The 27,820-nt window shown below is 41.4% G+C and overlaps 2 protein-coding genes across 2 annotated transcripts; one reads left to right on the top strand and one right to left on the bottom strand.

Annotated features, from left to right (window-relative positions):
* The first annotated feature begins 2,416 nt into the window (after window positions 1–2,416).
* On the top strand, window positions 2,417–14,178 carry LOC138611183 (uncharacterized). The gene is made up of 4 exons (XM_069684157.1): window positions 2,417–2,468; window positions 12,501–12,806; window positions 12,888–13,166; window positions 13,961–14,178. Exons 1-4 carry the CDS (start codon window positions 2,417–2,419, stop codon window positions 14,047–14,049), a joined length of 726 nt encoding a protein of 241 aa, XP_069540258.1. The 3' UTR covers window positions 14,050–14,178.
* Window positions 14,179–21,604: 7,426 nt separating this feature from the next.
* On the bottom strand, window positions 21,605–27,002 carry LOC138611182 (uncharacterized). The gene is made up of 4 exons (XM_069684156.1): window positions 26,921–27,002; window positions 22,638–22,943; window positions 22,278–22,556; window positions 21,605–21,735 (listed from the first exon to the last, which is right to left on the bottom strand). Exons 1-4 carry the CDS (start codon window positions 26,970–26,972, stop codon window positions 21,605–21,607), a joined length of 768 nt encoding a protein of 255 aa, XP_069540257.1. The 5' UTR covers window positions 26,973–27,002.
* Between the last annotated feature and the right edge of the window lie 818 nt (window positions 27,003–27,820).

Here is a 27,820-nt window from a genome sequence, read left to right as displayed (position 1 = left end):
TGCCAGAGACGCTCCTCACAGTGTTCGTATCAGCAGTGTGTCAAGAGATGGACTGGATGAGATTGGAGCATTTTATTTAGAGCGCAGGAAACAGGCAAGTTCAGTGCCAACAGAAAATCAGTTTGAGACTGTGTTTTTAGACTGTTTGGACTCATATCAGAAAGATATCTGGGTCCTAGTAGCACCAAATGATGCAGGCAGCAAAAATGGAAGGCTTTTGTAACCCAGGTCATAAAATGTATAGCTTAAAATAATAATATATTACAAATATAAAATTATGATAAAACGGTATTGTATAAAATTATTTTGTATATTTATATCAAGATTTAATATAAATTGTACAGCGTAAATTTAATATAAATGTGTTTTATGACAGCAGTCTTAAACTGTCTGTGGTCTAGATCCAAATCTCGTGTTGCAGCATGAAATGTTTGACGCTGCGGCGTGTATTGTTACTGTTAATGAATGTTACATGTGTTGAATATTGCTTAATTGCCAATGCTAAATTGTTTGTGCTAAATGTTCGCTGCACAGCAACTAGCTGTATCTAATACACAGTGTGGGGCTGGTTTATGCTAAATATATCGCAAATGGCTTGAATATATGACGATGAGAAAATTATATTTAGTTTAAATGTTTATTTATCAAAGTTTATTTTTGTATTGAGATTAATTGCTGATGAGTTATAGCAGCTTAAAGTTCTGGCCTTGTTTCATACAGGCCAGGTGTTTTTGATCCCCTTTCATGGATGAGTGATGGCGAGCTACGAGAACTGAACCAATCGGCACAACTCACCCAACTCTTACCTCTAGACTAGGAAAAATCTCTCTTGACTCTTCATTTTGTTTTTGGACTTTACACCTGAAAAGGTTTTTTTAAATTTTATTTAAAGGACAATTATAAATGAACCTTTGAAAATAAATTTAATGTATTTTGAGTTTAGATTATATGAATGTCTTGAGCTGTCTGGTTGACAAAAGTACATTTGATTTGTGAATTGTTATAAATATTTTACTTATTTTTTATTTATTTTTCATTTTCCTAAATATAAGGTATTTTGCTAAAAACCATTTAAAGTCTCCTGAGTTTTATTACATATTAACATAAGTTTCATGTTCCTCCTCTTTCAGAGTTTATAATCTTCTGGTTTAATTTTCTCTAGTCCAATACTTAATGTTTAGCAATCATATATTGTAGTTATATATGTATATACTACACTTTGGTCAACGTCACGGTTTACACTGGTTTGACTGTATTTACGTAGCAGCGTAACACTCAGCCTAACTCTAGCTACTGAATGTATTTTGGAGAATATACTGTAGACACTCTCATAAATAACAGGTGGATTTATTGATCACAGAGAAAAAAAACCCATGGGAATATAAATACAAAAACAAAACCATGAGTGGAGAGTACGAAAAACGTACTGAAAAACTTTGTCAGAAAAATGTGCAAGCTGTCATGTGTAGGCAAGTACAGGGGTTGGGAAGGTTAGTATCACAAGGGGGGTGGGAAATCACCCACACACAGTTTGGTATAAATGTGTGTAACTCTCTATATGTCCTCTAAAATACCCATGCAGTTAAAACACAAACACAGAAAGCAGCTACACTATTATACGTTTCAGCCCAGTTTGCTTCTAGCAGGAAAAAAGTAATCTGACGCCACGTTCTGTAGCACTCACAGTTTCCGCTCCCCTACATCTCTCTCATGATATTTTGAAACTTCCTGTTTCAAAGCCACAGAATAACTGCAGCAACTGACATGAACAAAGTGTAAAATGTGTGTACTGCACAAGGAAATGCTCTCTGCTGGGTGGAGCACGTTGGAGCTTCTGTCACACTAATGTAGCACTACAAGTTTACTTTAGACAAGCTTTAGACTACATATAATGTGTTCACGGTGCTCTGTGTTTTCTATCCTCTTACATGAGGGTGATTTCTTGGGTTCTGTTATGACTGTCACTGCGGCTGAAGACAGAAAGTTAGCACTTTATTCAAAGCCTTCATTAAGAAAGATCTGTTTTTCACACTGCTAAAGCACTTACACTGTAACTTTTTTCCTCTGCTGAACGCAGTGCGTCTGTCTCAGTGGCAAACAGACTAATACAAATGGGTTAATGTCTTCATTCTTTCATGAGAAGTTTTACTGCTGTTAGAAAGCGGAACACTGCGGCCCAGGAGCTCTTACTGTATGCAGTATGCCTAATGTCACAATGATGTAAATATAATAAAGTAAATATACAAACTGTTGATATGCTAACATGCCAATTCTCTTTTCATGATTGTTTTTTTTGCTCCAAAAAAGAACACTAGATTTTTTCTTTTGAAAAACTGAAACATCAGTGCAGTCTGAGGAAAAAAACGTCTGCGTACAGTTAAAAGCGGATCACTTCCTCTTTAGGTCATTGTGAGGAATGGGGCCCACCGCACTCTTTGTATCGCTGCTGCTTTTGTGTGAAACACAAGGTAAGAACTATATTGGATTTATGTTTCGCAATTTTTGAATAGCTTTGTAGACGTTGTACTGCTGCATTGTTTTAAAGACAATCTTGGATCCCATCGGCGATAGTCTGACTGCGATATAGCCTCTGGGCACACTGGTGAACATCCTGACATGTAGCCATTTAATCCCATAGGTCACAATAGTGACCGTAAAAAACCTTTTCAGTTAAAAGGTCCTAAAAATGTTACTGAATGATGTATTGATACATTTCCAGAAAATATTGAAAGAATAAAACCTCTTGATAACATACGTACAGTTTCACGTTTAGTGTATATTGTCACATGACCAGAGCTGATTACTTCTGGTTGCATAATTAGAGGAGGATGACTGCTTCAAAGCTTGGACATGTGGCATTAATATGAAGAAGAACATCTTTAAGGTGTTTAGAATTGATATATGTATTTACAATCACTCACCTTTGTTCAGTGTGGTCACGGTATGAGTAAACATGTTGACGGCAACAATAGTGACCAGTGGGATAACAGTGTATCTAGATATACACATACTTATACAACTACAGAGTTTTTGTTGTACTGAACTCTCAACAGTGTTCTTCCTTTTAGTTTATCTTTGAATTACACATGTGGGACCTAGAGAACAATCTATCTGTCTGTCTGGCTGTCTATATCTCTATCTGTTTGCTTATATGTCTGTCTGTGTGTGTGTCTGTCTGTTTGTCTATACGTCTGTCTGTGTGTCTTGTGGGTCTTACCAGCCAAAATTTCAACAACATGATGCAATGGAGGTCAGATCGATCATTTCTGCATTAGAGGAAGTTGGTGAAAACTGAACTCTGAATGGCTTTCGTGACACTGCGTCAGGGAATTTATCTCAAGCTGAGTTTTAGATCTAGAAGGGATTGTCAGCATGTGGATGTCTGTTTAAAGAGATGAATAAGAAGCTAAATCATCATCAGATAGCCGCTGATGGGAGCCGGGATGTTGCATTACGTTCTGCCTGCTTTTGCCGTACACAGGGACTGTTTTCCTGCGTACGCCGCAGCCTGCTGATACAGGATTGGTATTATATGTGATGGAATATTATCCATGTCCTATTTTGACTTACTTCATCTTAAAACGAACAGTTGAGCAGCTCAAGCCCACCACCTGCTGCCTGGATCCTGTCCCTATCACCCTTTTTAAAAACTGTCGAGCACCTGAGGTGTTACAAATGATTAACTGCTCTCTCCAGTCAGGTATATTTCCTACATCACTTAAAACAGCTGTCATTCAACCACTTCTGAAGAAGAGCAACCTTGACGTAACAGTTAGTCAACTACAGGCCCATCTCCAACTTACCATTCCTCAGCAAAACACTGAAAAAAACATTTTTTTCCCAGCTTAATAATTATCTCACATCAAACAACCTTCTAGATATTCATCAATCAGGTTTCCGATCCCACCATAGCACAGAAACACCTCTTATTGAAGTTAATGATCTGCATATAAACAGACTATATGGGCACTCTGATGGACAGTGATCTACATTTTAAAAGCTGTATCAATCAAATCACAAGCTCAGCCTTTTACCATCTAAAGAACATCTGTCAAAATCAGACGCTGACAAATTAATACATGCATTCATAACAAGTTGACTAGACTACTGCGATGGTCTGTTCAACCGCCTCCCAAAATCAGCTGTTCAGTGTTACATTTTAATTAATTCAAAATGCAGCTGCAGAGCTAAAAAGTTTGAACACATATATATTTTACAGATGAAATTAACTTACCACTACATAGAGGTGTGTGTCTTTCTGATTTATGTCAAAGTTGAAACGTAATAGAAATACTCGATCTATTCAACTAAAGTTTGTATTTTCATTCTTTATTGATAACATTTGATGGATGGTTAAGTTGTATTCAGAGATTCTGCTACGCAAAGCTTAACTTACTTCATACAATAGATAACTGGTAGACTGAAAGTACGCACAGACATACTGACAAAGTAAATACAACAGAAAAGGAAAGGATGTAAAATACTGGGCAACCCCCGTGTGATAAAATATATATAATACATTTTATTAAAATTCACATTTTTCATTCTTGCACAAGGTCTTAGTACGTTATACTGAGACAGAATTGTCAGCATCCGGTCAACAAGTCTGTACTTCAATGCTGTGAATCCCAAAAAACAGAAAACAACTTTGATATCTGTGAAACTTTTAAAATGTCCATATCTCTCCTTTTAGAGTCTTCACAGTCAGACTGTCAGTCTCAGAGATGTTCACAGATGATCATATTGAAATAGTTAATGAATTAATTTCTTTGGCCTACGTTTGTCAAATTTGCTGACTGTAGAGTATTCAAAATTGTCACATGTCAAAACCAAAGACAAACCCAAATGCACGACTCAGAGACCAGAGTTCACAAAAAAACAGTTTCTTTACTGAAACAGTAAACAGGTTACAAGGACAAAATATCCAGGCAGGAAAACCAAGTTAGAGGGATCAGGCTGAGGCAGAGTCGGGAAACAGGCAGGGTCGATATCAGGATCAAAAACGGATAATAAGGCAGGATACAGAAACGCTGGAAGGTATAGGTACGAGACACTATGACAATTTGGCAGAGGGTGAGTGGGGAAGCACATGTTAAATAGTGTGGGGAGTGATTAGGGAATGAGGAGCAGGTGAGGTGAGACTACAGGTGAAGGGACTTGTCAGATGAGGTAGGAGGGGTTAGGAGGTGGAACTGGAGAGGAGGCGGGGTGAGTGAACTAAGGGTGAGGGGAGCTGAGAGATGAGGGTGACCGGGTCTGAAATGACAGGAGAATTAGTAAACAGAATATTGCAGACAAACAGAATGAATATTGCAGGTGTATAACTAAAACCATGACAGAACCCCCCCCTCAAGGAACAGCCCCTGACGTTCCACCAGGCTGGTCAGGATGTGAGTGATGGAACTCTGAGATGAGCTCCGGATCCAGGATGCTGCGGGCAGGGACCCAGGAGCGCTCCTCAGGACTGTAGCCCTCCCAATCCACCAGATACTGGAGCCCCCTCCCTCTGCGTCTCGACTTGAGTAAACATTTGACAGTATAAGCCGGTTCCCCATCAATGAGCCGGGTGGGAGGTGGGGGTCTAGAGGCGGGTTGCAGAGGGCTTTCTTTGACAGGTTTGATGCAAGAGACGTGGAAGGTGGGATGTATTCTGAGGAGGCGCGGAAGGCGCAGGCGTACAGCTGCAGGGTTAATGATCTTGGAAACAGGGAATGGGCCGATGAATCTGGGAGCCATCTTCCGGGACTCCACCCATAACGGAATGTCCCGGGTTGAGAGCCAAACTCGCTGGCCCGGAGTGTATTCGGGTGCTGTGGAGCGCCTCCGGTTAGCCGCTCTCTGATACCTCTCAGAGGTCCGAAGAAGAGTAGAGCGGGCCCTAAGCCAGGTGCGACGGCAGCGTCTGATGAACGCCTGGACAGAGGGAACACTGGCCTCTTTCCTGTTCCGGAACGAGGGGAGGCTGATAACCTTGGGAGCACTGGAAGGGGGATAGACCAGTGGCGGAGGTGGGGAGAGTATTGTGGGCATACTCGACCCACAACAGCTGCTTAGACCAGGAAGAGGGAGCATGAGAGGCAACGCACCGCAGGGCAGTCTCCATTTCTTGGTTTTTCCGTTCCGTCTGGCCGTTGGACTGTGGGTGAAACCCTGAAGACAGACTGGTAGAGGCTCCCAACAATCTGCAAAATTCCTTCCAAAAAGAAGAGGTGAATTGGGGCCCCTGGTAAGAAACAATGTCTCTGGGGAGGCCGTGCAGGCGAAAAACATGATGTAGCATAAGTTCAGCAGTTTCTTTGGCACTGGGAAGTTTGGGCAGAGGGATAAAGTGTGCAGTTTTAGAAAAGCGGTCAACAACCGACAGAATGACCGTGTTACCTTCAGAGGAGGGCAGACCAGTAACAAAGTCCAGGGATATGTGGGACCAGGGGCGATGAGGTATAGGCAGAGGTCGGAGGAGACCCGCAGGGCTAAGGTGGGAAGACTTGTGTTGTGAGCATATGGGGCAGGCAGCCACAAACTCACGTGAATCCTCTTCCATGGAGGACCACCAGAACCGCTGTCGGATGAGGGCCAGGGTGCGCTGAACCCCAGGGTGACATGCCAGACGAGAGGAGTGCCCCCACTGCAGGACCTGGGAGCGGAGATGATCTGGGACAAATAGGCGGCCATCTGGACAGTTACTAGGTGCAGGAAAGTCAGAATTGGAATCTTTGACCTTACCCTCTATGTCCCAGATCAGAGCTCCGACCACGCAGGAAGGGGGTAGGATTTTCAGTTTCCACAGGGTTCTCCTCCTTTTGGAATTGTCGAGAAAGAGCGTCAGGTTTGGTGTTCTTGGAACCTGGGCGATAGGAGAGAGAGAACTGAAAACGGTTAAAGAACAGAGCCCACTGGGCCTGGCGGGAATTCAACCTTTTAGCAGAGCGTATATATTCTAAATTTTTATGGTCTGTCCAAACCATAAAAGGGAGCTCTGCCCCCTCAAGCCAGTGTCTCCACTCCTCCAATGCCAACTTAACAGCTAACAGTTCCCGGTTGCCTATGTCGTAATTCTTCTTGGCGGCCGACAGTTTCCGGGAGAAGAAAGCACAAGGGTGCACTTTCTGATCTTTAGCTGACCGTTGAGAGAGGACAGCCCCCACACCAGTGTCCGAGGCATCCGCCTCCACCACAAACTGCCTGGAGGGGTCAGGGAGAGTGAGAATAGGAGCAGAGGTGAAGCGTCGCTTAAGCTCCTGAAACGCGGCTTCAGCAGGGGGAGTCCAAGAGAAAGAGCTCTTGCAGGAGGTAAGGGCTGTGAGAGGGGCCGCCACCGAGCTGTACTTCCGTATGCAACGTCTGTAGAAGTTGGCGAACCCGAGGAATCCCTGTAGTTGTTTGCGAGATGTGGGTTGAGGCCATTCTGTGACCGCTTGGACCTTAGCCGGGTCCATCTCGATGCTCTCTCCTTTGAGTATAAATCCCAAAAAAGAAACCTCTGGAACATGGAACTCACATTTTTCGGCCTTTACGAAGAGCTGGTTCTCCAATAGTCTTTGCAGCACTTTCCTCACATGACCCTCATGCTCCTGAAGGGATCTGGAAAACACTAGAATATCGTCCAGGTACACAAAGACAAATTTGTTAAGCATGTCCCTAAGTACATCGTTCACCAGGGCTTGAAAAACAGCAGGTGCGTTAGTCAGGCTGAAGGGCATGACTAGATATTCATAATGTCCACTGGGGGTGTTGAATCCTGTCTTCCATTCATCCCCCTCCCTAATGCGGACCAAGTGATAAGCATTTCTGAGGTCTAATTTGGTGAAGACAGTGGCACCTTGGAGCAGTTCAAATGCAGAGGAGATGAGTGGGAGGGGGTACCTGTTTTTCACTGTGATGTCATTTAACCCTCGATAGTCAATGCAGGGACGCAGAGTCTTGTCCTTTTTGTCCACAAAGAAGAATCCTGCTCCTGCAGGGGACGAAGAGGGTCGAATAAGACCAGCTGCCAGAGACTCACTGATGTATTTCTCCATGGACTGTGTCTCCGGAGCAGACAGGGAAAACAAACGACCTCTGGGGGGAGAGGTGCCAGGGAGAAGGTCAATAGCACAGTCATAAGGTCGGTGGGGAGGCAGAGAAGTGGCACGGGATTGGTTAAAGACTTCCTTTAAATCCAGATATTCAGGCGGCACCTTAGACAGATCAGAAGACACAGGAGGAGAGGGAGAGCCATGGACAGGAGACAAGGCATTTCTGAGGCAGATAGCGTGACACTTTTCACTCCAGCCAGAAATCACTCCAGTAGACCAGTCAATGTTAGGATTATGTTTACATAACCAGGGGTAACCAAGAATAACAGGAAGTTGAGGGGCATGAATTAAATGAAAAGACAGGGTCTCATGGTGGTTACCTGACATGCTGAGGTGCACTGGAGCAGAGTGGTGGGTGACAGAGGCAAGAAGGTGACCATCGAGAGCGCTGGCCTGAATGGGGACCTCCAGGAGGTTCTGTGGGATGTTAAACTGTCGTGCCATCTGATAGTCCAGGAAGTTGGCGTCTGCTCCAGAGTCAATGAAAACTGACACTGTGTGAGTGCGTCCATCCAGCAGGAACTGAGCATGGATTAATGGTCGAGAGGGCATTTCAGGAAGTCGAGCCCGGCCCACCAGCGCCCTCCGGATTACTGGTGAGCCTTCTCTTTTACAGGGCAGGTGGCGACAAAGTGTCCCAGTTGTCCACAGTACATGCACCGTTTCTCCAGGTGTCGCTGACGCCGTTCCTCCGGAGTGAAACGAGTCCTTCCCAGCTGCATGGGTTCCGAGTCGTTGAAGGCTCTCGAGGGCGAAGTGAATGTCGGTTTTGCTGGCTCTGTGAAGACAGGAAAAGGGCGAGCGGGTGCACGGGAAACTGTGGACTGGAGTCTCTCTCTCTTTCTCTCTCTCATGCGATTGTCAATACGTATAGTCAGTTCTATGAGAGCATCAAGCCCGATGGGTAATTCTCGAGCGGCTAGTTCATCTTTTATTTTATCCGACAGTCCATGATAAAAGGCATCATAAAGAGAGGGAGAGTTCCACTTACTTTCCGAGGCAATTGTCCGAAACTCAATGGAGTAATCCGCCACTCGCCGTTCCTCCTGTCGTAAGTTGAGCAATCCCCTTGCTGCCTCGCAGCCCGAAGCTGTGTGGTCAAACACCTTCCGTAATTCCGCTGAAAATGTCTCAGCGGTGTCGCACGCCAAAGACTGCCTCTCCCACTCGGCCGTTCCCCACGACTTGGCCCGGTCAGTGAGCAGAGAAATAATATAAGCGACCTTGGAGCGTTCATTGGGAAAGGAGGAAGGTTGCAGTTCAAAAGCCAGGGAACACTGGATCAAAAAAGGTCGGCATCCGCCGGGTTCACCTGAGTAACGCTCCGGGGGGGGGGACACGAGGCTCCGGTCCGGTGGCAGCACGAGCAGGAGGACTGGGAGGCGGAGCAGCAGCCGCTGAAGCAACCGGAGCAGTAGGCTACGCTTGGTAGAGCAGAGTTAGCCGCTGAATCTGGTCGTGTAGAGCTTCCAGGTTCTTGTCATGCCGTGCTGAGGATTCTTGGAGCGCTCCGGCGATGGCTGTGAGCTGTTGGTCATGGTGGCGTAAGGCGCCAGCCTGCGCCTCCATCTCTAGTCTGAATTTGTCAGAGTCGGCTGGGTTCATGTTTGGGCCAGATTGTTCTGTCACACGTCAAAACCAAAGACAAACCCAAATGCACGACTCAGAGACCAGAGTTCACAAAAAAACAGTTTCTTTACTGAAACAGTAAACAGGTTACAAGGACAAAATATCCAGGCAGGAAAACCAAGTTAGAGGGATCAGGCTGAGGCAGAGTCGGGAAACAGGCAGGGTCGATATCAGGATCAAAAACGGATAACAAGGCATACAAAAACGCTGGAAGGTATAGGTACGAGACACTATGACAATCTGGCAGAGGGTGAGTGGGGAAGCACATGTTAAATAGTGTGGGGAGTGATTAGGGAATGAGGAGCAGGTGAGGTGAGACTACAGGTGAAGGAACCTAAGGTAGGAGTGGTTAGGAGGTGGAACTGGAGAGGAGGTGGGGTGAGTGAACTAAGGGTGAGGGGAGCTGAGAGATGAGGATGACCGGGTCTGAAATGACAGGAGAATTAGTAAACAGAATATTGCAGACAAACAGAATGAATATTGCAGGTGTATAACTAAAACCATGACAAAAATACTAGAATCAGCCACAGCCTGCTCATCAGAGTGAATACGGTGAATACTTCAAACTAAGAGCTATACCACATGACTGAAATTCTCCCGCCTACTTTTACACTTACTTTACCCTTGGACTACATAATACAACTCTTTGCCACCTGGATTGTATGTTGTAACTTGCAGGCTGTTCTCATTCATTATTGGAACTTGTGAAACGGGACAGAATAATTTGTGTATAAACTGCATGATTGTAAGCCAATTCATGGGTCTTACCAAATTATAAAAAGATGAATGACATGTCTCCACCTCCCCCTGTTGTAAACAAAGTGAAGCCAAAATACCCCCTGGAGTGGGCCTGGCCATCTTGTGCATTTAAAGCAAGTGTCTGCGCAGTAGAGATCGGCAGAGCCGCGGCATTTACATCCTTACCAAACTGCCAACTTACCAAAAAAATGGCAAAAACTCCTCACAATGTACTTATTATTTTAGTTACATCTCCTCTCATGGTTCCTCCTCTACTCTGCTACTCAAAGACAGAAATTTGTCAACAGAGCTGTCAATCTTGGTGTTAGAACCTTTTTATAGCATTAAATATAACTACAGTACTGGTTGTATAACATGTTTTTTTTTTTTTTTTTACCTTGAAATACATCTGAAAAAGTGGGATTGTCTAGACTTTTAAATGCAAATACCACTTATCCGAAAAGCGACCGTAGTCTACCCCTCACGTCTGAGGTCAGCCATCACTCACAACTACAGAGGCAGGGGAATGAAAGACTGAAGGACATGGTGATCGTCTGGGACTAAATCACTCAAAAGTAGGCCAAGTTAACCAACAACTAGGGCGGAGTAATGATGCCAATTTTAAGATAGTGGTTATCAGTGCAGCAGAGTCAAAAACAGCTGTCAAGCAGCAAAGACATATGGTGTCACAGAGTGTAATGTCCGAAGACGGTGAGCCCAAAAAGATCGTCTTACAAATAGCAGTCAGAGAAAATCAGATTTAAATTAAATAAAATGTCATTTGTCCTATTTGCGGTGGACACTTGTGTTGTGAAGCATATGACAAATAAACTCAAACTTGTTCTACTGCAAATATGACATAATGACACAATACATAGGCTCACCCATCAAAGCTTATAGTGGGTTAATGTTAGCTAGCTTTACATGCTAACATTGGATAGCATGTTAGAAAACGTGTCAGTTAGAAAACACACCTAGCGAGTTCTGTCTGTGGTGGTTGCTGTTGCATTGCTCACGTTGTAATACTCATTTGTAAAATGATTACTTCATGAACATCACTAAAAGGGAGTATTTGCTAATTGAGTTCATCATTACTACATCATCACTTCACACGAGGTCCCCATTACTTCCTTGACTTGTGTCCCCCAAGTAAAGTGACTTCATCATTTCTTAATGATGAAGCAACAGGAATTCATGACCTGCATTACTTCATGCATTAAATCATCATGAGTCATGCATTAGTTAAGCATTACTTCAGTATATAAATTGTACCCTTAATGTAAAGTGTCAGAAACCAGTCATTGAAGTTTCCATATCAGAGAACATTAACTTTGGACCAACACAAGAAGCTGTTCTGCTGTTAAATACCAATGTATTTAACAGCAGAACAGCTTCTTGTGTTGTTGCGGGATCCTTGCTGTTTTTTTCAGTAAATTAAGTGTGTGTTTTGGTTTGCATTAGTGGCGACGGCGGCTCCACCGGCCGATCTCTACAGCACAGCTCTGGCTCCAAATGACGTCACCATCCCAAGATGGCAGCGCCTATCACAGGGGTTATTTTGGCATCAATTTCATACAATGAGAGCAGATTGACACGCGTCGTCCATACAGTCATTGGTAACACTAAAGAGGGACCCTGTCAAAGCAACATTTGTACTATAAAGCATCCGGAATTGTGCAAAACTTTTCATTATACGAAACAGTTTTTTGAGGATACACTGCAACATGATAAGTGTACTTTTTTTTACTGAACACTCCCTAACATTGTAATATCACTGAAACACTTGATACAGGTATCTAAATAGCAAACAGTTGCCAAAATACACATTCAACGAACAGAGAGCTAAAGTAGCATTCATTGGAAGCTGTATTTATGTTGTGTGAATCCGACATTCACTCCTGTTTTAGGTGTTTTTTTCACCTGCAGAATTAGGTGATAATTTTCTGTGGTTTGTCAAAACCTTTCACATACTAGGAGCCAAGTGATCGCTGTTAATATGTAAATACTGAATACAGATAATATACGTACAGATTATTTGATTATCTTTTCTTCTTGCAGGTACCAGCGCTGTGACTCCTGTGTTTGTGCAGACAGGACATGATTTACTCCTGGATGTGGAGAAACTTGTTGATCTAGGAGAGTCAGATCTCTTAACATGGAGATTCAATGGCAGTAAAAATATTGCAAGATATTCTGATACTAGTAAAACAATTTTCAGGAGTTATTCAGGAAGAGCTGAATATTTTGCACAAAATCTCTCTTTGCTGTTGAAGAATGTGCAAGAGGATGACAGTGGAGATTACAGAGCAGAGGTTTCTGGTGCCCGTCGCATAGATGTAGCTGAATACAAGGTCACAGTTCAGGGTAAGTTTCTTAAAATGTTAAATGTTAATACAAAGTACTTCTCTGTTTCGAAACTCTTCACACCTGTTATTGTCCCTGCAGATCCAGTGTCCCCGGTGAAGCTGACAGTGAAACACTGCAGCACAGACTCCAGTAACCTCACAGTGACCTGCAGCACTCTGGACTCTCTCATCAGCAGCACTTTTACATGTGTAAACCAAACCTGCTCTCATGAGAGAGGAGAACTATCAGAGTTTACGACATCTGCTGCTTCTCTCCGTGTCTACCTGGAGAATGGCTTTGTCATCTGTAACCATAGCAACCAGGTCAGCTGGAAAAAGGACGTCAAGAGGATTGAAGATCTTTGTAAAAAGTCTGATGGTAAGACTGAAAAACAAAACAACTGTCTTACTGTCAGGCAAAGTGTTTATTGTAGCCTGGATTAGAATGAAAAGTTAATCAGCTGCTTTGATGAAACAATCGATAAATTCAGTTTGTTTCAAAAATGGGTTTAAAACATGTATTTGTCCTTTTGTTTTAGTGGTATGTAGGTTGTGAGATTTAAGGATTTTCAAGTAACAGTTGCTCTGGTTGCAGATTCAACATTCATTAGGTCCAACCATAGCAGGCTTGAAATATTAAAAGAACCATTTGTTGTGCTGAACTTGTTAACGATTTTTTGTGCCCATCTCGAGTTAAACTTTTTCACTGTAAACTGCTGTGTGCTGTCTTGGACAGGAAACAAATACACATATTTTTTAATAATAATAATAATAAAAACTACCTATATTTCTGTGAAAACGGACAGACAGAAAAGTTTTGCCATATAAATTGGCTAGCATGAAAAGTTGTAGACCTAAAAATGGCGAGTGAAATTCTCCACTATTATTAGACTTTCAAAACATGCTTTCATAATTAACCTCTGCAGGGGTGACTTGTATAATCAGGAGGATGTTGCTGTTTAAATGTACTCATAAAGTTGGTAGTTTAAATTTGTAACAATGCCTGTTGGAAATAAACTGTATGATATTTAATCATCAGCTCTGTGAGTAAAACTGCATTATTTCAAAAGCATTGGTGAGCAGCATGTGAAGCTACAGTAGCAAACTGTCATTAAAGCAGCATGACTTCAAACAGGTATGATGTTCTAATCTGGCTTTTGTTTTTCTTCACAGATTCCACAGGTCATGGCAACAACAATGATGTCACTGCAATTGTTGTTCCCATCGTCGTTTCGATCATAATTGTTCTTCATATCTTATAAGTGTAAGTCAAAGTCTGCATTTTGACAGAATTAGAAAAATTCAACAAAATCCTAATTATTCACTTTTCATTCAAACATACGTTTTAAACAAGTGAATCACCGCCCCCTGTTTTATTATGCAATGAAATAACATTTCACATATCAACATCTGAAGCCCTGCACACACTGTTACATGTACTCATGTACGTATACAAAATACATGTAATGCTTTACGTAAATTTAAGCCCATATATATATCAATGTTTTATTAATTACATTGCAACTTAATTGTAGAATTATTATTTTACCATGTGGGTTTTTTAATGTCGGAAAACAAGACAATCTTAAACTCAGTGCCGTCTTTATTTTGTAGCTTGTTCATGTTTAGCATCAGGGCCAGATGTACCTGCAGGCTGTGCTGTTTGCAAAAGCACATTTTATGATACAACTTATTGTTGATGGGTCAAAGTATCTGTGTCAAAGTCATCATTTTCAGATTTTCCACCACCACTGCCGAGAGCACTCAAATAAGACGTTTAAGAAGTTATTGGATTTTTTTTTTTAAACTAACACATTCAGTTTAATCAACATAAATTATAATGTATGTGAAGTCAGCATCATGTTAGGGATAAAGCTAATGCACTTTAAAACAGCCACTGAATGATATTTCATTAGTTTAATATTTAAAATATGATTGAAGTGCCTCCATGTACGTTTTTCTTCCACTGGATTGCTCCTAAATTAATATAAATTTTAGCTTCCGGTCGTGATTAAGTATTAAATAAATAGACCAGTTTAAACTTGCGTATTTACTGGAGCAGCAGTTTCTTCCCACGCCGCTTCTCTCTCTTTTGCAGCTGCAGCCGTGTTACTTTGTTTTTCTAAAAACATGCTCGTATTCGCTGAACGTCCGCGTGAGGATTTCGAGCTCCACTGGTGTGACGTAGGAGGACCTCTTTTTGTGTACCGTTGCCATGGTGAATCGTGGTGTCGGGGCTCCATTAATGCTGGCTTTTTACAGTCAGCGTGCACGCACTTAACTCCGGCTGAACCTACTCAGAGTTGATTGAACTAACTCTGATCAGCTGTTCTGGAACCGAAAACTCAGTTTCCTATCTCAGAGTAGATCAACTCAGAGTTCAGGGTTAGACTCAGAGTTTGTTGAACCTGCTTTGTGAAACGGACCCCTGGTTATATCGTCGCCTGTTGGTGTGGCATTCTCATGGCAGTGTTACTGTTGTGTTTTGGTGTTTTTGTTAAGACAGGGATTTTTTAAAACCGTGCTTGTGTGGACGGGGATTTTTTGGGAAACAAAGGAGGCAAAAACTCAGTTTACAATAATACCTGTGTACCTGTAGACATGGCCTGATTATAGTACTTTTTTTACAGAAGCTTTGCACAAAAGAAAAAGGGAGCAGAACAACTTTGCTCTGCATTTTTACTTCTTTATTGGACTGTGTCACTCTTTTCCCCTTGCGTACCTGCGTACCAAGCAGGGGCAATACACACACGCGCTGCAGAGCAACAAACAGGTACACACACAGATAAAAATGTCCTCTCTCCTATAGACATGCTGTTCTTTTTCATTTATTTATTTATTTAGGCTTTTTGTGCATTTATTTAGTGAGAAAGAGAGGACAGTGGATAGTGTCGGAAACAGGGGAAGAGAGTGTAGGGATTACACGCAGCAAGGGGCAGAGGGTGGGAGTCAACACAACATTGAGGACTACGGATCCTCACACGGCCCTACTGATTACTGTTCATACTGATTCAAAGTTAAAACCAAAAGTTTTTGGGGCGAATTTGCTTAACACAATGCAGATGATCAAATGTCAACAGAACGCACGTTAAAGGGGGGGAAGTCGAAGAGGCTGGAGCCGCTGTTTGAGAAAAAGAAGCTGAGAGCAGATAAAACCAGTTTGTGTACAAACACAACAGTAAAATGAAGAATAAAGTACAATCTGTGAAACTGTGAAACAAGAAATGTACCTGTGATGGAATCCCCCTTGATTGTTGATATGTGATTAATCTCCTTACCTAGTTTATAGAGCTTATTGTTTATGTGACCAGCTCTACGGAGAGAGACCTGTACATAAACATTTCAATCAGGCGATGGTTTTGATATGTATATATATGTATTGTGTTTTGTAAATATTTATATTTTGAATTTTCATATTTTTCTATTTTTAGAGTTGTGTAATTGCTTATATTTCTGTTGTATATTGTCCTAATGTTCCATCATCTCGCACATTGATGCTTCTGCAAAATGCTTCTTAAACATGTATTTCTAATAAATCCTCTGAATTAACCTGAAATTGAAAGAATTAATTTGAGCTTACACTGAGCGTCATGTCAGCACAAACAGCTGTAAAACTATATGAAAAAGACACTTAACATCACCACCACTAGTTGCTCTTTCAGCCATGAGGTAAAATACAAACGTCTTGAAGACCATTTGTATTTGTTGTACCAATAATGTGTCCCTGAATTGTTGCCTGTGTTCACAGCTAGAGAGCTAGCTATCAGTGTGTAGAGCACCAAGAAGATGAGGAGTAACTTTTCTTATATATTATTATATTATTGAAGAAATGTTCACTGTAAAACTGCAACAAAGCACAAACTACATTCGAAATTATAAAGAAAGAAACTCATATTATGAGGCACAATGTTAAACCCCAATTATAAGAGTGGAAACTGCTGAGTCATACTGCTAGCCACGAGCTCACAGCTCTGCTAGCAACCAATGAACACATTTTACATATGCCCTTTAAGAGCAACTTGCAGGTTACATTTTTTACTACATTAATACTCAGTCTTGTCTGAAAATGGCTGTGGAAAAGGTTAATCCTTGATTTCATATTATTTACAAGACTTAAAGGCACAGACATTTAATGTTTTACCATCAACTGTGGATCAGAGGAACAGCATGAAACCCTAACCCTAACCCCGGAAAAAACAAGGTGCAGAAATCAACAAATAATCTGTCTCTGTGTGATTTATTGTCCGTCCAAGAAATCTGTGCTCCTGCTCTTCGGTGAGTTAAATTCTAGTATCATTGTATTGATATTTTTGCACAAAGTAGCTGGTACACTGCGCTGCCACGCCCAGCTTGTTAGCTCATTCAGTGTTTGTTATGTTTATTTATTCTTCAGCTGGTATATAGAGGTCAGGATTGTTGTCAGCTTTTCCCCAGAGAGATTATAGCGGACCGTAGTGATGAGAAGACCGCTTATTTTAACTGTCCCGGTACGCAGTCGAGAAACCAATGGGTGACGTCTCGGTGGCTACATTCATTACTCAAACAGACACATAGGTCCATATCAGCATACAAAACATAATAATATAAAACAAAAAGACAACTGCACTAGGATACAATCATTACGGTCCACAGGTCCACAGATTTGTTCCAGACTTCTTAACTGTTTTCTTTAAGAAAGAAATGCTTATATGCTCCAAACTGTTAACTTTGCATCATTATCACCAATTTGTTTTGTTCTTAGTCTTACCAGTAGACTTTTTACAAAGATCTTCAATCCTTTTGATGTCCTGACACTGGATCTGCAGGGACAATAACAGGTGCAAATAGTTTTGAAACAGGAAACGACTGTGTATTAATATTTGAAATGTTCAGTAACCTACCCACAACTGTGACCTTGTATGCAGCTACAACTGTTTCACCTTCACCAGAAACATCTGCTCTGTAATCTCCACTGTCAGCCTCTTGCACATTCTTCAACAGCAAAGAGAGATTTTGTGCAAAATATTCAGCTCTTCCTGAAAAACTCCTGAAAATTCTTTTACTAGTATCAGAATATCTTGCAATATTTTTACTGCCATTGACACTCCATATTAATTGATCTGACTCTCGTAGATCAACATGTTTCTCCACATCCAGGAGTAAATCATGTCCTGTCTGCACAAACACAGGAGTCACAGCGCTGGTACCTGCAAGAAGAAAAGACATTCAAATAATCTGTACGTATATTAACTGTATTCAGTATTTACATATTAAATTGTCTCCTTGTATGTGAAGGTGCAAAAACACACCTGACACAGAAGTGAATGTTGGACTTACATTAAATGAATCTCTTAAAGCTGTAGTAAAAGAGGCCGTATCTAATATTCATATTTAGTGTGTGCCTGTTTACACTCCGCACACACGCCCTGAAGCCTGCTTCCCCTTCTTCTTCTCCGGTTTCATCTCTGCCTGCTGTTTCCAGCGCCAGCCCCCCCTACTGTCATCCATTAGCAATAACAACTTCACTGGTTCATCTGCCTATTCAGACTGTTGTCACAGAAAGGGCTTCCCGTCCACGATGCACTTTTAAAAGGGTAAACAAAATCAATCTTCGTTACATAAAATGTAACACTGTTCCACCACCACCCACTGTGAGTAAGATGGCTCTTTTAAATGTGAGGTCTCTCTCTAATAACACTTGTATTCTAAATGAGTTTATCTCCTCCGCCCTCCAAGACTTTCTGTTCCTCACTGAAACTTGGTTGGAGTCTGGTGAATATAGCCAGCTCTAAGAATGATGTCCCCCCAATTATCACTTTTTTAGTTCACCCAGGCTTTGTGGACGTGGAGGAGGTATTGCACCGTGCACTCCCATCAGGACTCATGTTTACACCAGTTTTGAGGTGTTTATGTTTAAAACAGGAGGTACAAATCCCATCCTATGTGTTACTGTGTGTCGCCCGCCCAAAAAGAACGCCATTTTCCTCGTTGAATTCCCTGAGTTTTTATCAACACTTGTTTTAAACTATCTCTGATCTCTGGGGATTTTAACCTTCATGTGGACACTCAGTCCAACACCAGCACCGCTCAGTTTCTTGGAACCATGGACTCTTTTAACTTTACTCAGCATGTAACCAGTCCAACTCACAACCGTGGCCATACCTTGAACTTAGTTTTTACGCTTGGTCTGTCCATTGGCTCTCTCGCTGTGGAAGACTTGAATGTCTCAGACCATCAGTGTATCAGGTTCTCCACCTTGTTTCACACCGTCCACAATTACCAATGACCTGTGTGCTACTCCCGCTCCATAAACACCTCTACTGCAAGTATTTTCTCAGATGCCTGCAGAACCTCCTCTCTGTTCAACACTATTGAGGCACAACCCCTTCAGCTGGACACAGACAAATTGGTCTCAAAGTTTAATTCATTTTGTGGAGACATCTTGGACTCTGTAGCCCCCCTGAAAGAGCCAAATCTCAGCCCTGGCTGAATAGTGACACCCGTGCTCTTAGGCAACTATGTCGTAAGGCAGAATGAAAATGGAAGAAGGATCGGCCTCAGGTGTCTTCTGAGATACTGAAAGGCTGTCTGGAGGATTATCAGCAATCTGTTTAAGCTGCAAGAGCGAATTATTTTGCCACCATCATCTCCAGAAGTTCCCATAATCCCAAAGCTCTGTTCCATACAATAAATTCAGGTCTCCACCCTGTCGCTGCCACCTGTCCTGTGCTGACCACAGCCATCTGTGAGGACTTTTTAAACTTTTTCTCCACAAAAAATTGATCAGTCGAATATTTCACGGTCCACTTATGATCCCTCTCTGGTGTCTGCCTGCTCTGCCTTCCTTAATGACTTTCAGCCTGTGTCCCTCTCCAGCATTTATGACACAATCTCTCACACAAAGTCCACCTGCCCCCTGGACACTGTTCCTACACATCTTCTAAAAGAAGTGTTGGACACTGTAGGTCCCACAATTTCCCTTATTATTAATAGCAGTCTTGCAAATGGAACTGTCCCGTCCTGTTTTAAACATGCAACAGTCCAACCTCTCATTAAAAAGCCTAACCTTGACAAATCACATCCATTCTTTATTGCATCCAGGACGTGAAATGCTGGATGGCAAAAAACTGTCTTCAGCTTAACGACAACAAGACAGAAGTGATTGTTTTTGGTCCCTCCAGCACCACAGGTAGTATAGCCAGCCTCCTAGGGCCATTGTCATCAAACATCCATACCCAGGCCAGGAATCTCGGGGTCATCTTTGACTCTGAACTAAAATTTGACACACAGATCAACTCCGTGGTGAAAGGTTGCTATTTTCAGCTAAGGAACATTGCCAAACTTAAATCCATCCTCTCTCTCAACGACATGAAAACCGTCATCACTGCATTAATCTCCTCAACACTAGATTACTGCAACTCACTGTACCTGGGTGTCGGCCAGTCCTCTTTGTCTCGCCTGCAGCTGGTGCAGAATTCTGCAGCGAGACTTCTAACCGGTTCAAGAAAAAGAGACAGCATTAAACCGATACTAGCATCCCTGCACTGGCTGCCTGTTGAATACAGGATTGATTTTAAGGTTCTTGTAATTGTTTTAAGGCCACACATGGGCTGGCACCCCTGTATATCTCAGAGCTCCTTTGCCCCTACTCCACCACGAGGCCCCTCAGATCCTCAGAGCAACTGTTTCTAACTGTTCCAAGGTCAGACCTAGTGGGTAAAGGAGACCGCGCCTTTGCAGTGGCAGCTCCAAAGCTTTGGAATAGCGTACCATTTTCCATCAAATGTTCCCCCTCCACTGACTCTTAAAGATAAAACTCAAAACGTACATGTTTTTTACGGCCTTTGGTTGCTCTTAGTGTTTCTGGTGTTTTAGACACATATTACTGCTTTGTATTTGTTCTATTGTCATCTATTGTTGTTTTTTGTTGTTTTGTGTGCCGTTTATTTTAAACTTGTACAGCACTTTGGTCAACTCTGGTTGTTTTTAAATGTGCTCTATAAATAAACTTGACTTTCTTCAGTCATGTAATTGATTGATTGCTTTTTACAGCCTCACACCTAAAGTAAGAAAAAGTCACTGACACACGATCTTTAGGCTTCTTTTAATTCACAAAGTCACAAACAAAGAAGACGAGTACATAGCTTAAGAAGTATCCAATGAGGTGCTTGAACAGATATTGAAAATGAGCATTTCATTTACAAAACACACACATAGGCTGTATATACCAGTGTGTATTCTTTTCTATAATCTAAACAGGAGCACAGAAAGTGTTACACATAGGCCTACTCATCGAAGCTTTTTCTTGTAGCCTTCTTAGTTTGTCTTTTTCATACACAAAAAACTGTATTTCTGCAAATAAGATCCTCTAAGAACATTGTTCATATGGTCATGTCTGCACAGTTAATCCGTTTACACAGAGAAGTATAAACTATGTAGAATAAACAGCATTTGAGTTAAAGATGCACTTTGGATTTATCTTGCAAAGAAACAATGTTTCTGTTCACATCATGTTTTACTCACCAGAACGCATCGTGAATATGTTTCAAGAGTTGCAAAATGTTTGAATCTATTTCCCTCCTAAAAGACTTTAACAAAAGCACAGTTTTACAAATATTTGAGTTCTTTCATTGGATGCATCCATGTTTGCAGTTTTATACCTCCTCTAGCTACATGAAACTGCTGTTTTACCATCAACTGTGGCTACATCAGCTACACATGCACAACATACACAAAACATGGACTGAGTCATTAAAAACAAACGGCTCCACAGTGCTGCTGGGGGTCAAAACGTCCACAGGGAACCTTTAACTAAAGAGTTATTTGTAAGATAGTTGTTTATTTTTTCTTCTTGAGCTTCTCTATGACGTGAACGCTGATGACGGCGGACACCATGATGATCAGACCGACAGAGAACACGGCTGTCTTCACCAGGCACACAGAGAGACCAGCGGAGACACTCTCTGAATCTGAAACACAACATAACAAGTTGTTTCATTACAAATATGACACAACTGATCAAGGTTATGGCACTGCAGCACAACAGGAGTGGAGGTAGCAAAACAAACCTCTCTTTATTTCAGACCAAGCGGCTCCAGTGTTTTAAATGAAGACAATGTGGAAGTGCAAAAGACTTCAGTTCCTAGAGTTTACACTTGATGCTGGCTCCAGAAAAACAAAAAAAACCCTCATTAGGGCGACATCAACACAGTCACACAGTCACGCAACTTAACTTTGTTGTGTTTTTGTTGTTGGAGCCTTTTTGGGACATTTTTGATGCAACAATCGACAAATAATCTGTCTCTGTGTGATTTATTGAACTATCTGTCTGTCCAAGAAATCTGTGCTCCTGCTCTTCGGTGAGTTAAATTCTAGTATCATTGTTTTGATATTTTTGCACAAAGTAGCAGGTATACTGCGCTGCCACGCCCAGCTTGTTAGCTCATTCAGTGTTTATGTTACGTTCATTTATTCATTGGCTAATACACAGGAGTTCTGTTCTTAGTCTTACCATCAGACTTTTTACAAAGATCTTCAATCCTCTCAACATCCTTTTTCCAGCTGACCTGGTTGCTATGGTTACAGATGACAAAGCCATTCTCCAGGTAGACACGGAGAGAAGCAGCAGATGTCGTAAACTCTGATAGTTCTCCTCTCTCATGAGAGCAGGTTTGGTTTACACATGTAAAAGTGCTGCTGATGAGAGAGTCCAGAGTGCTGCAGGTCACTGTGAGGTTACTGGAGTCTGTGCTGCAGTGTTTCACTGTCAGCTTCACCGGGGACACTGGATCTGCAGGGACAATAACAGGTGTGAAGAGTTTTGATACAGGAAACGACTGTGTATTAATATTTGAAATGTTCAGTAACTTACCCACAACTGTGACCTTGTATTCAGCTCCATCTATGCGCTGCTCACCAGAAACCTCTGCTCTGTAATCTCCACTGTCATCCTCTTGCACATTCTTCAACAGTAAAGAGAGATTTTGTGCAAAATATTCAGCTCTTCCTAAATAACTACTGAAAATTGTTTTACTAGTATCAGAATATCTTGCAATATTTTTACTGCCATTGAATCTCCATGTTAAGAGATCTGACTCTCGTAGATCAACAGGTTTCTCCACATCCAGGAGTAAATCATGTCCTGTCTGCACAAACACAGGAGTCACAGCGCTGGTACCTGCAAGAAGAAAAGACATTCAAATAATCTGTACGTATATTAACTGTATTCAGTATTTACATATTAAATTGTCTCCTTGTATGTAAAGGTGCAAAAACACACCTGAAACAGAAGTGAATGTTGGACTCACATTAAATGAATCTCTTAATGAATACTATTATTACTCCACATGTATGCTGGATGTGTAAATAGGAAACTGCTTATAATCTTCCTGTAACAACACAGTGATACAGTAACATCACACTTCTGCTCAACATATCTACAGACAACAGTTTGTGTGATTTCATACAGAAAGGTCAGACACAGTTTTTGGTGACTCATTGTATGAATGTAGCTTCGTCACGGCTCACTTCTGGCATCACAAACACTAACGCTAAATTTAGCGTCTTTAGCTTTTCTTTAAGGACTGTTTTCTCCCTTTCTAACGCATTGTTATTGTGAGTTAAGTTTTTCTGACTGTCTATGACTCGTTAAATCATAGCCCTCTCTGAAAGCTCTTTGACATCCATCCAGGAATAAATCATTTCCTGTCTGCACAAACGCAGGAGTCATGAAAATACTTCGGATCCGAACCCAACTGCCGTCGTCACCGGACCTGGACCTATTTACAGTTTTGAGGAGCGCATCTATTTTAACCTGCGCAGCTTTTTTGTCTTTGCGGTAGTGATCTGGGGGTCCAAGAAACTTGCAGACCAATGCATTCGTTGTAAATCATCACGTGACACTACTCAGCCAATCAAATCTGTCACTCAGATTAACATTGCGACTGACACAGTGGGTGTGTGAGAATATAGATCCTGGCTGCTTCCCAAGTCTCTTATTTGATAGCTCCTCGCTCCTCGCTCCTCGCTCCTCGCCCGAACCGGAAGTAGTTCCGGAGCCGCCATATTGAGGATCGTCTCAAAGCTCTTATTGCTGCTCCGAGGAGCGAGGAGAAAGGAGAGAGGAGAGAGGAGAGAGGAGGGAGTTCAGAGGAGCGATAAGCGAGGACACACGAGAGCAGCCTCCACAGAAGTCTTTTACTGGCCGACACGCCCCCTTATTAGAGATCAGTTAGTGATTGGACGCTGCAGCAGATCGGACTCATGTGAAACTTCACAACATCACCGGAGTTTCATACTGCAGAGAGGAAGAAGCGGACCTTAAAACAGACTTTACAGGGCGCCTTGAAACTGACTATAAACAGTGTCGGTATAATGAGTTGGTGTTTGACAACCTGTGATCATTTAGAACGAAATATTGATCATAACTTGTCGTAAAATATATAAAATGCAGTGAATAACTGCAGATTTGATTTGTTTTCTGAGTCAACAGCTGAGTAAAAATAAGTTAATTGTTTAAAAAACAAAAGTAGCAAAAACAGATTCATTTCTATTAAATTGAATCTTAAAAAATACCTCTTGTCACAATCAGTTATTCCCCTGCTAACTTTTATTACAGATGAATGAATGAATTCAGAGGGAGCAGGAGAGTCTCTCTGTCAGCAGGTAACACTACGTGTGAGAGTGATCATCAGTGAGGTCGGGTTTGATCAGCGTGACGTGATTTCTATTTATCCTGAAACTTTGAGCCTAATAAATCATTTTCATAGTTCATGAACAGACAGTATTTGGGCTTATTAAATAATGAATTCAGATCAGATGATCAGTGATCAAAAATGTAAATAATGAACAAATAATATAAAGACACAGTGCTGGTGAGAAATGTCCGTATGGCTCTGCAGCAGGAACACAGACTGCAGCCTGTTCTTCATGTGCAGGTGTTTGTTACACAGGTAACAGGTTACAGAGAGGAAACACTGTTACTGTGTGTTTATTACAATTAATACAGAGCACATGTGTGCAGACACAAACAGCTGTTAAAGCAGACTGACAGATGATCCAGCGGTGATCAGCTGACGTGATCATCACAAGCGGACGTCGCAGCACGTGACGCTTCATCGGAAAGGACGTCTCATGTCTCTTAAAAAACATTCCCTCGTTTCCTCTCTCCTCTCTTGGTTTCCTCGCGTCTCTCCATGCATCTCTGGTGGGAGGGACTAAGACGCAAGTGAACGACGCAAGTGAAGGAAACATGGATGCAATTTAAGAGACTTGGGAAGCAGCCACAGACTGAAGAGCTAGTCGACAAGAGAGTTACAGAGACACAGCGGGAGAAAATAAGTGAGTTAGGGAAAAGAAGACATGGCGTACCCTAAAATGAAAGCAGTAGAGAAAACCGAGCTTTTAAGACTGGACAGACTCGTATATGTTCCGTGACTGTGGCGATTATTAAACGCGGACATTATCTGACACTGTCACTCTGTTTGTCTCTGTTAACAGAGATTTCAGGCTGCAGTTTAGTTCAAACACTTTATTGATAAACCTGAGAGTTACACAGAGCTACATCAGCTTCATCATCATGACTAGTTTTCCTCTTATTTCCACAGTTCTGTTCTTACATGTACCGGTATGTGCCCTCTCTCTCTCCCCCTCGCTCTCGCTCTCTCCAGCAGTCCGTCAGTGTACAGTGCGTTTAAATGTTATTTATTTCATAGTCATTGCCTCTTTTAAAACTCACCATGAGAAAAAGTTTAATGCAACTGCATTTTGGCAAAACATAAAATAAAATATAAAGTGAATCCCCCTGTTATGGTCACATCTTGATAACTCTGTCAGGAGGCAGAGAGACAGCAGCTTAAGTGAAGAGGTAAAGCTGTCTCTCTCTTTCATTTGATTTCTGCATGGACAACATTATACTACCAGTAGTACCAGACATTATATTATTTGTTTTCATTTACAAATAAAGACACTTCCATCACAAACTGGGGCATAAAATAATCCACAAATACAGGAAATAAAGGTTTTGACACTCAAAGTTTCCTGGGGGAGACCCCCCCGATCCCCCGACATACAAACACACACTATATTTCCTTACCAATATTGAAGTATTCATTATTATTATTGTTAAATTATGAGAGCTCTGTGTAAAAGTTGTTAGCGTTGTTGTAAAAACTATTTAGCCTAATTGTATTTTCTTTATTTGATTTGACAGACATTCAAAATGTATAAATGTATGGTACTGAATCATAACGCAGGTCAGACATTATGATGTTCCGGACCTTTGCCTGAGAAAGAAAATCTCTAACTGGACCTCTTTGAAGTTTAATTGAGTACCCCTGTACTGAACCTTAATCACTGACTATATTGTTCATTTAAGAACGTCTTTTTACAAACAATATTTAGATATTAAGAGATATTTTCAGTGGCAGGTAACAAAGCCAACATGTTCCTTGTGTTTGGCGGTTGCTAATTCCATCCCCTCCTCTAACATGCACACTATTGTTCACCAGCGTCGTTTCTTAGCTGCTTCGGTTCATGTGTCAAACTGGCCTCGAGTAAGAACCACAAATTGTTCTCCGTGTGTGTATGTGAGGGAAAACATGAGATGTTTTTGGACAGAAGCGTCCTCCAAATTGATGTTGTCAAAAATATCTTCATGTTGGTTTTGGGACTGAATTTTCATGCAGACGTGTTGGCCTTTAACGCTCAACACCTGAAATAAGGTGTTTGTTTGCTGCTTTAAATTCTGGATCTGAGACGTTTTTACTAACTTTACTAACTTTACAAAACGGCTTCAGGCTCACAGTGATGTCACATTAATGACTCCACAATGTTCTCTTGGAGTTAAACTGTTTTAAGTCTTAATGTGTTCACTGCTGTTAAATATACACAGAGACACTGGACATATTTACCATAATGAAACCTCTCCACTGTGTGTTTCCTTCCTGTCAGATTCCTAAATCAGTCCTTCCTCTTGTATATGTGAACACTTGGTTGATGTTAATATACTCCACCATATTGCTCATATATTAGGAAGCATATGATTAAACCTGAGTAACTTTATGTTGCTCCTCTTATTAATCACAATAAAGAGGCGTGTTTATGAAAAATGGCTGCATCTGTTCATAATATAAATGAGATGGTGTCTTCTCCTACCTCGTGCCTTCATGCAGAGCAGCAGCCCCAGAATCACACAGATGGACATCATAGAGTCTCTGTTGTCCTGCCTGCTATAACGTGTGTTCTGTTTCACTCTGACAAACACACCAAAGGTTAAAGTCTGTCCACATTGTGACTTCCTGTCAAACCTACAGACTGTCAGTAAGTTACACAGCTGATGACGTGAATAAATGTACTTCTCTCTCTAAGTTCTGCTTTAATTCTTGAGATCTGTTGATGAAGTTAGTTTGTCGAGGGAGCAGATCAGAATGTAAAAACCCATAAAAGCATGATAAACAAGATTATGTATTTCATCAAATCCTGTAGGTTCCTAGATTATAAACATCAGCTCCATTATTATGTTTTATTTACTCCCTCAAGAGAAGCTAGTCTTTAATGTTGCACCAGACCTAACTTAGGTATGTTTTAAACTTTATTTGAAAGTTATTTGAAAGAAATGAAAATTGCATCAAACTTGAGAAACGAAAAAAGCAAAGAAATTAAATTGTGTCAACAGGACATTTAAACTACACAACATTGTTGTTTGTTCTGTGTATTAGTTCAGGTTTTTCTGGGGCCTCTCCTTTTCTCATGTGTCTGTATTTAACACCTTTTATTTTCAGAATACTAGAGTCTAGAAGAGATTACAAAAACTGTTACCCACTACCATACATGTAATTAAGCCTTTTGCTCTTCCTGTCTGTACTTCCATCTTTACAGTATGGTCTGTTAAAATAAACTTACATATACATACATTAAAATAAGCTACAGCTACACTTCAGCAATAATTAGGTTCCAAGTAAGAAAAAGTTCCTCACTAAGATGTTTTTGACAGGAAGTTAAAGTGCATGTTCTTCAGACCAAACTTCTTGTTAGTGATGGAGAAGGTGAGAGCCG

Source organism: Semicossyphus pulcher, unplaced genomic scaffold (assembly GCF_022749685.1).
Source record: "Semicossyphus pulcher isolate SPU_LCO1_2020_fin unplaced genomic scaffold, fSemPul1.0.p SCAF_7, whole genome shotgun sequence".
Lineage (NCBI taxonomy): Eukaryota > Metazoa > Chordata > Actinopteri > Labriformes > Labridae > Semicossyphus > Semicossyphus pulcher.
Note: the sequence above shows the minus strand (reverse complement) of the source record. Positions and strands in the feature narration are given on the sequence as shown.

Excerpts from the sequence above, each read along its gene's own strand:
- LOC138611182 (XM_069684156.1), bottom strand. The coding sequence starts at position 26,972 with ATGATGTCCATCTGTGTGATTCTGGGGCTGCTGCTCTGCATGAAGGCA. Across the intron at positions 22,944-26,920 it reads GCTCTGCATGAAGGCACGAG|GTACCAGCGCTGTGACTCCT; the intron begins GTAGGAGAAGAC and ends TTCTTCTTGCAG. Across the intron at positions 21,736-22,277 it reads TCTTTGTAAAAAGTCTGATG|ATTCAGAGAGTGTCTCCGCT; the intron begins GTAAGACTAAGA and ends GTTGTGTTTCAG.
- LOC138611183 (XM_069684157.1), top strand. The coding sequence starts at position 2,417 with ATGGGGCCCACCGCACTCTTTGTATCGCTGCTGCTTTTGTGTGAAACA. Across the intron at positions 12,807-12,887 it reads ATACAAGGTCACAGTTCAGG|ATCCAGTGTCCCCGGTGAAG; the intron begins GTAAGTTTCTTA and ends TTGTCCCTGCAG. Across the intron at positions 13,167-13,960 it reads TCTTTGTAAAAAGTCTGATG|ATTCCACAGGTCATGGCAAC; the intron begins GTAAGACTGAAA and ends TTTTCTTCACAG.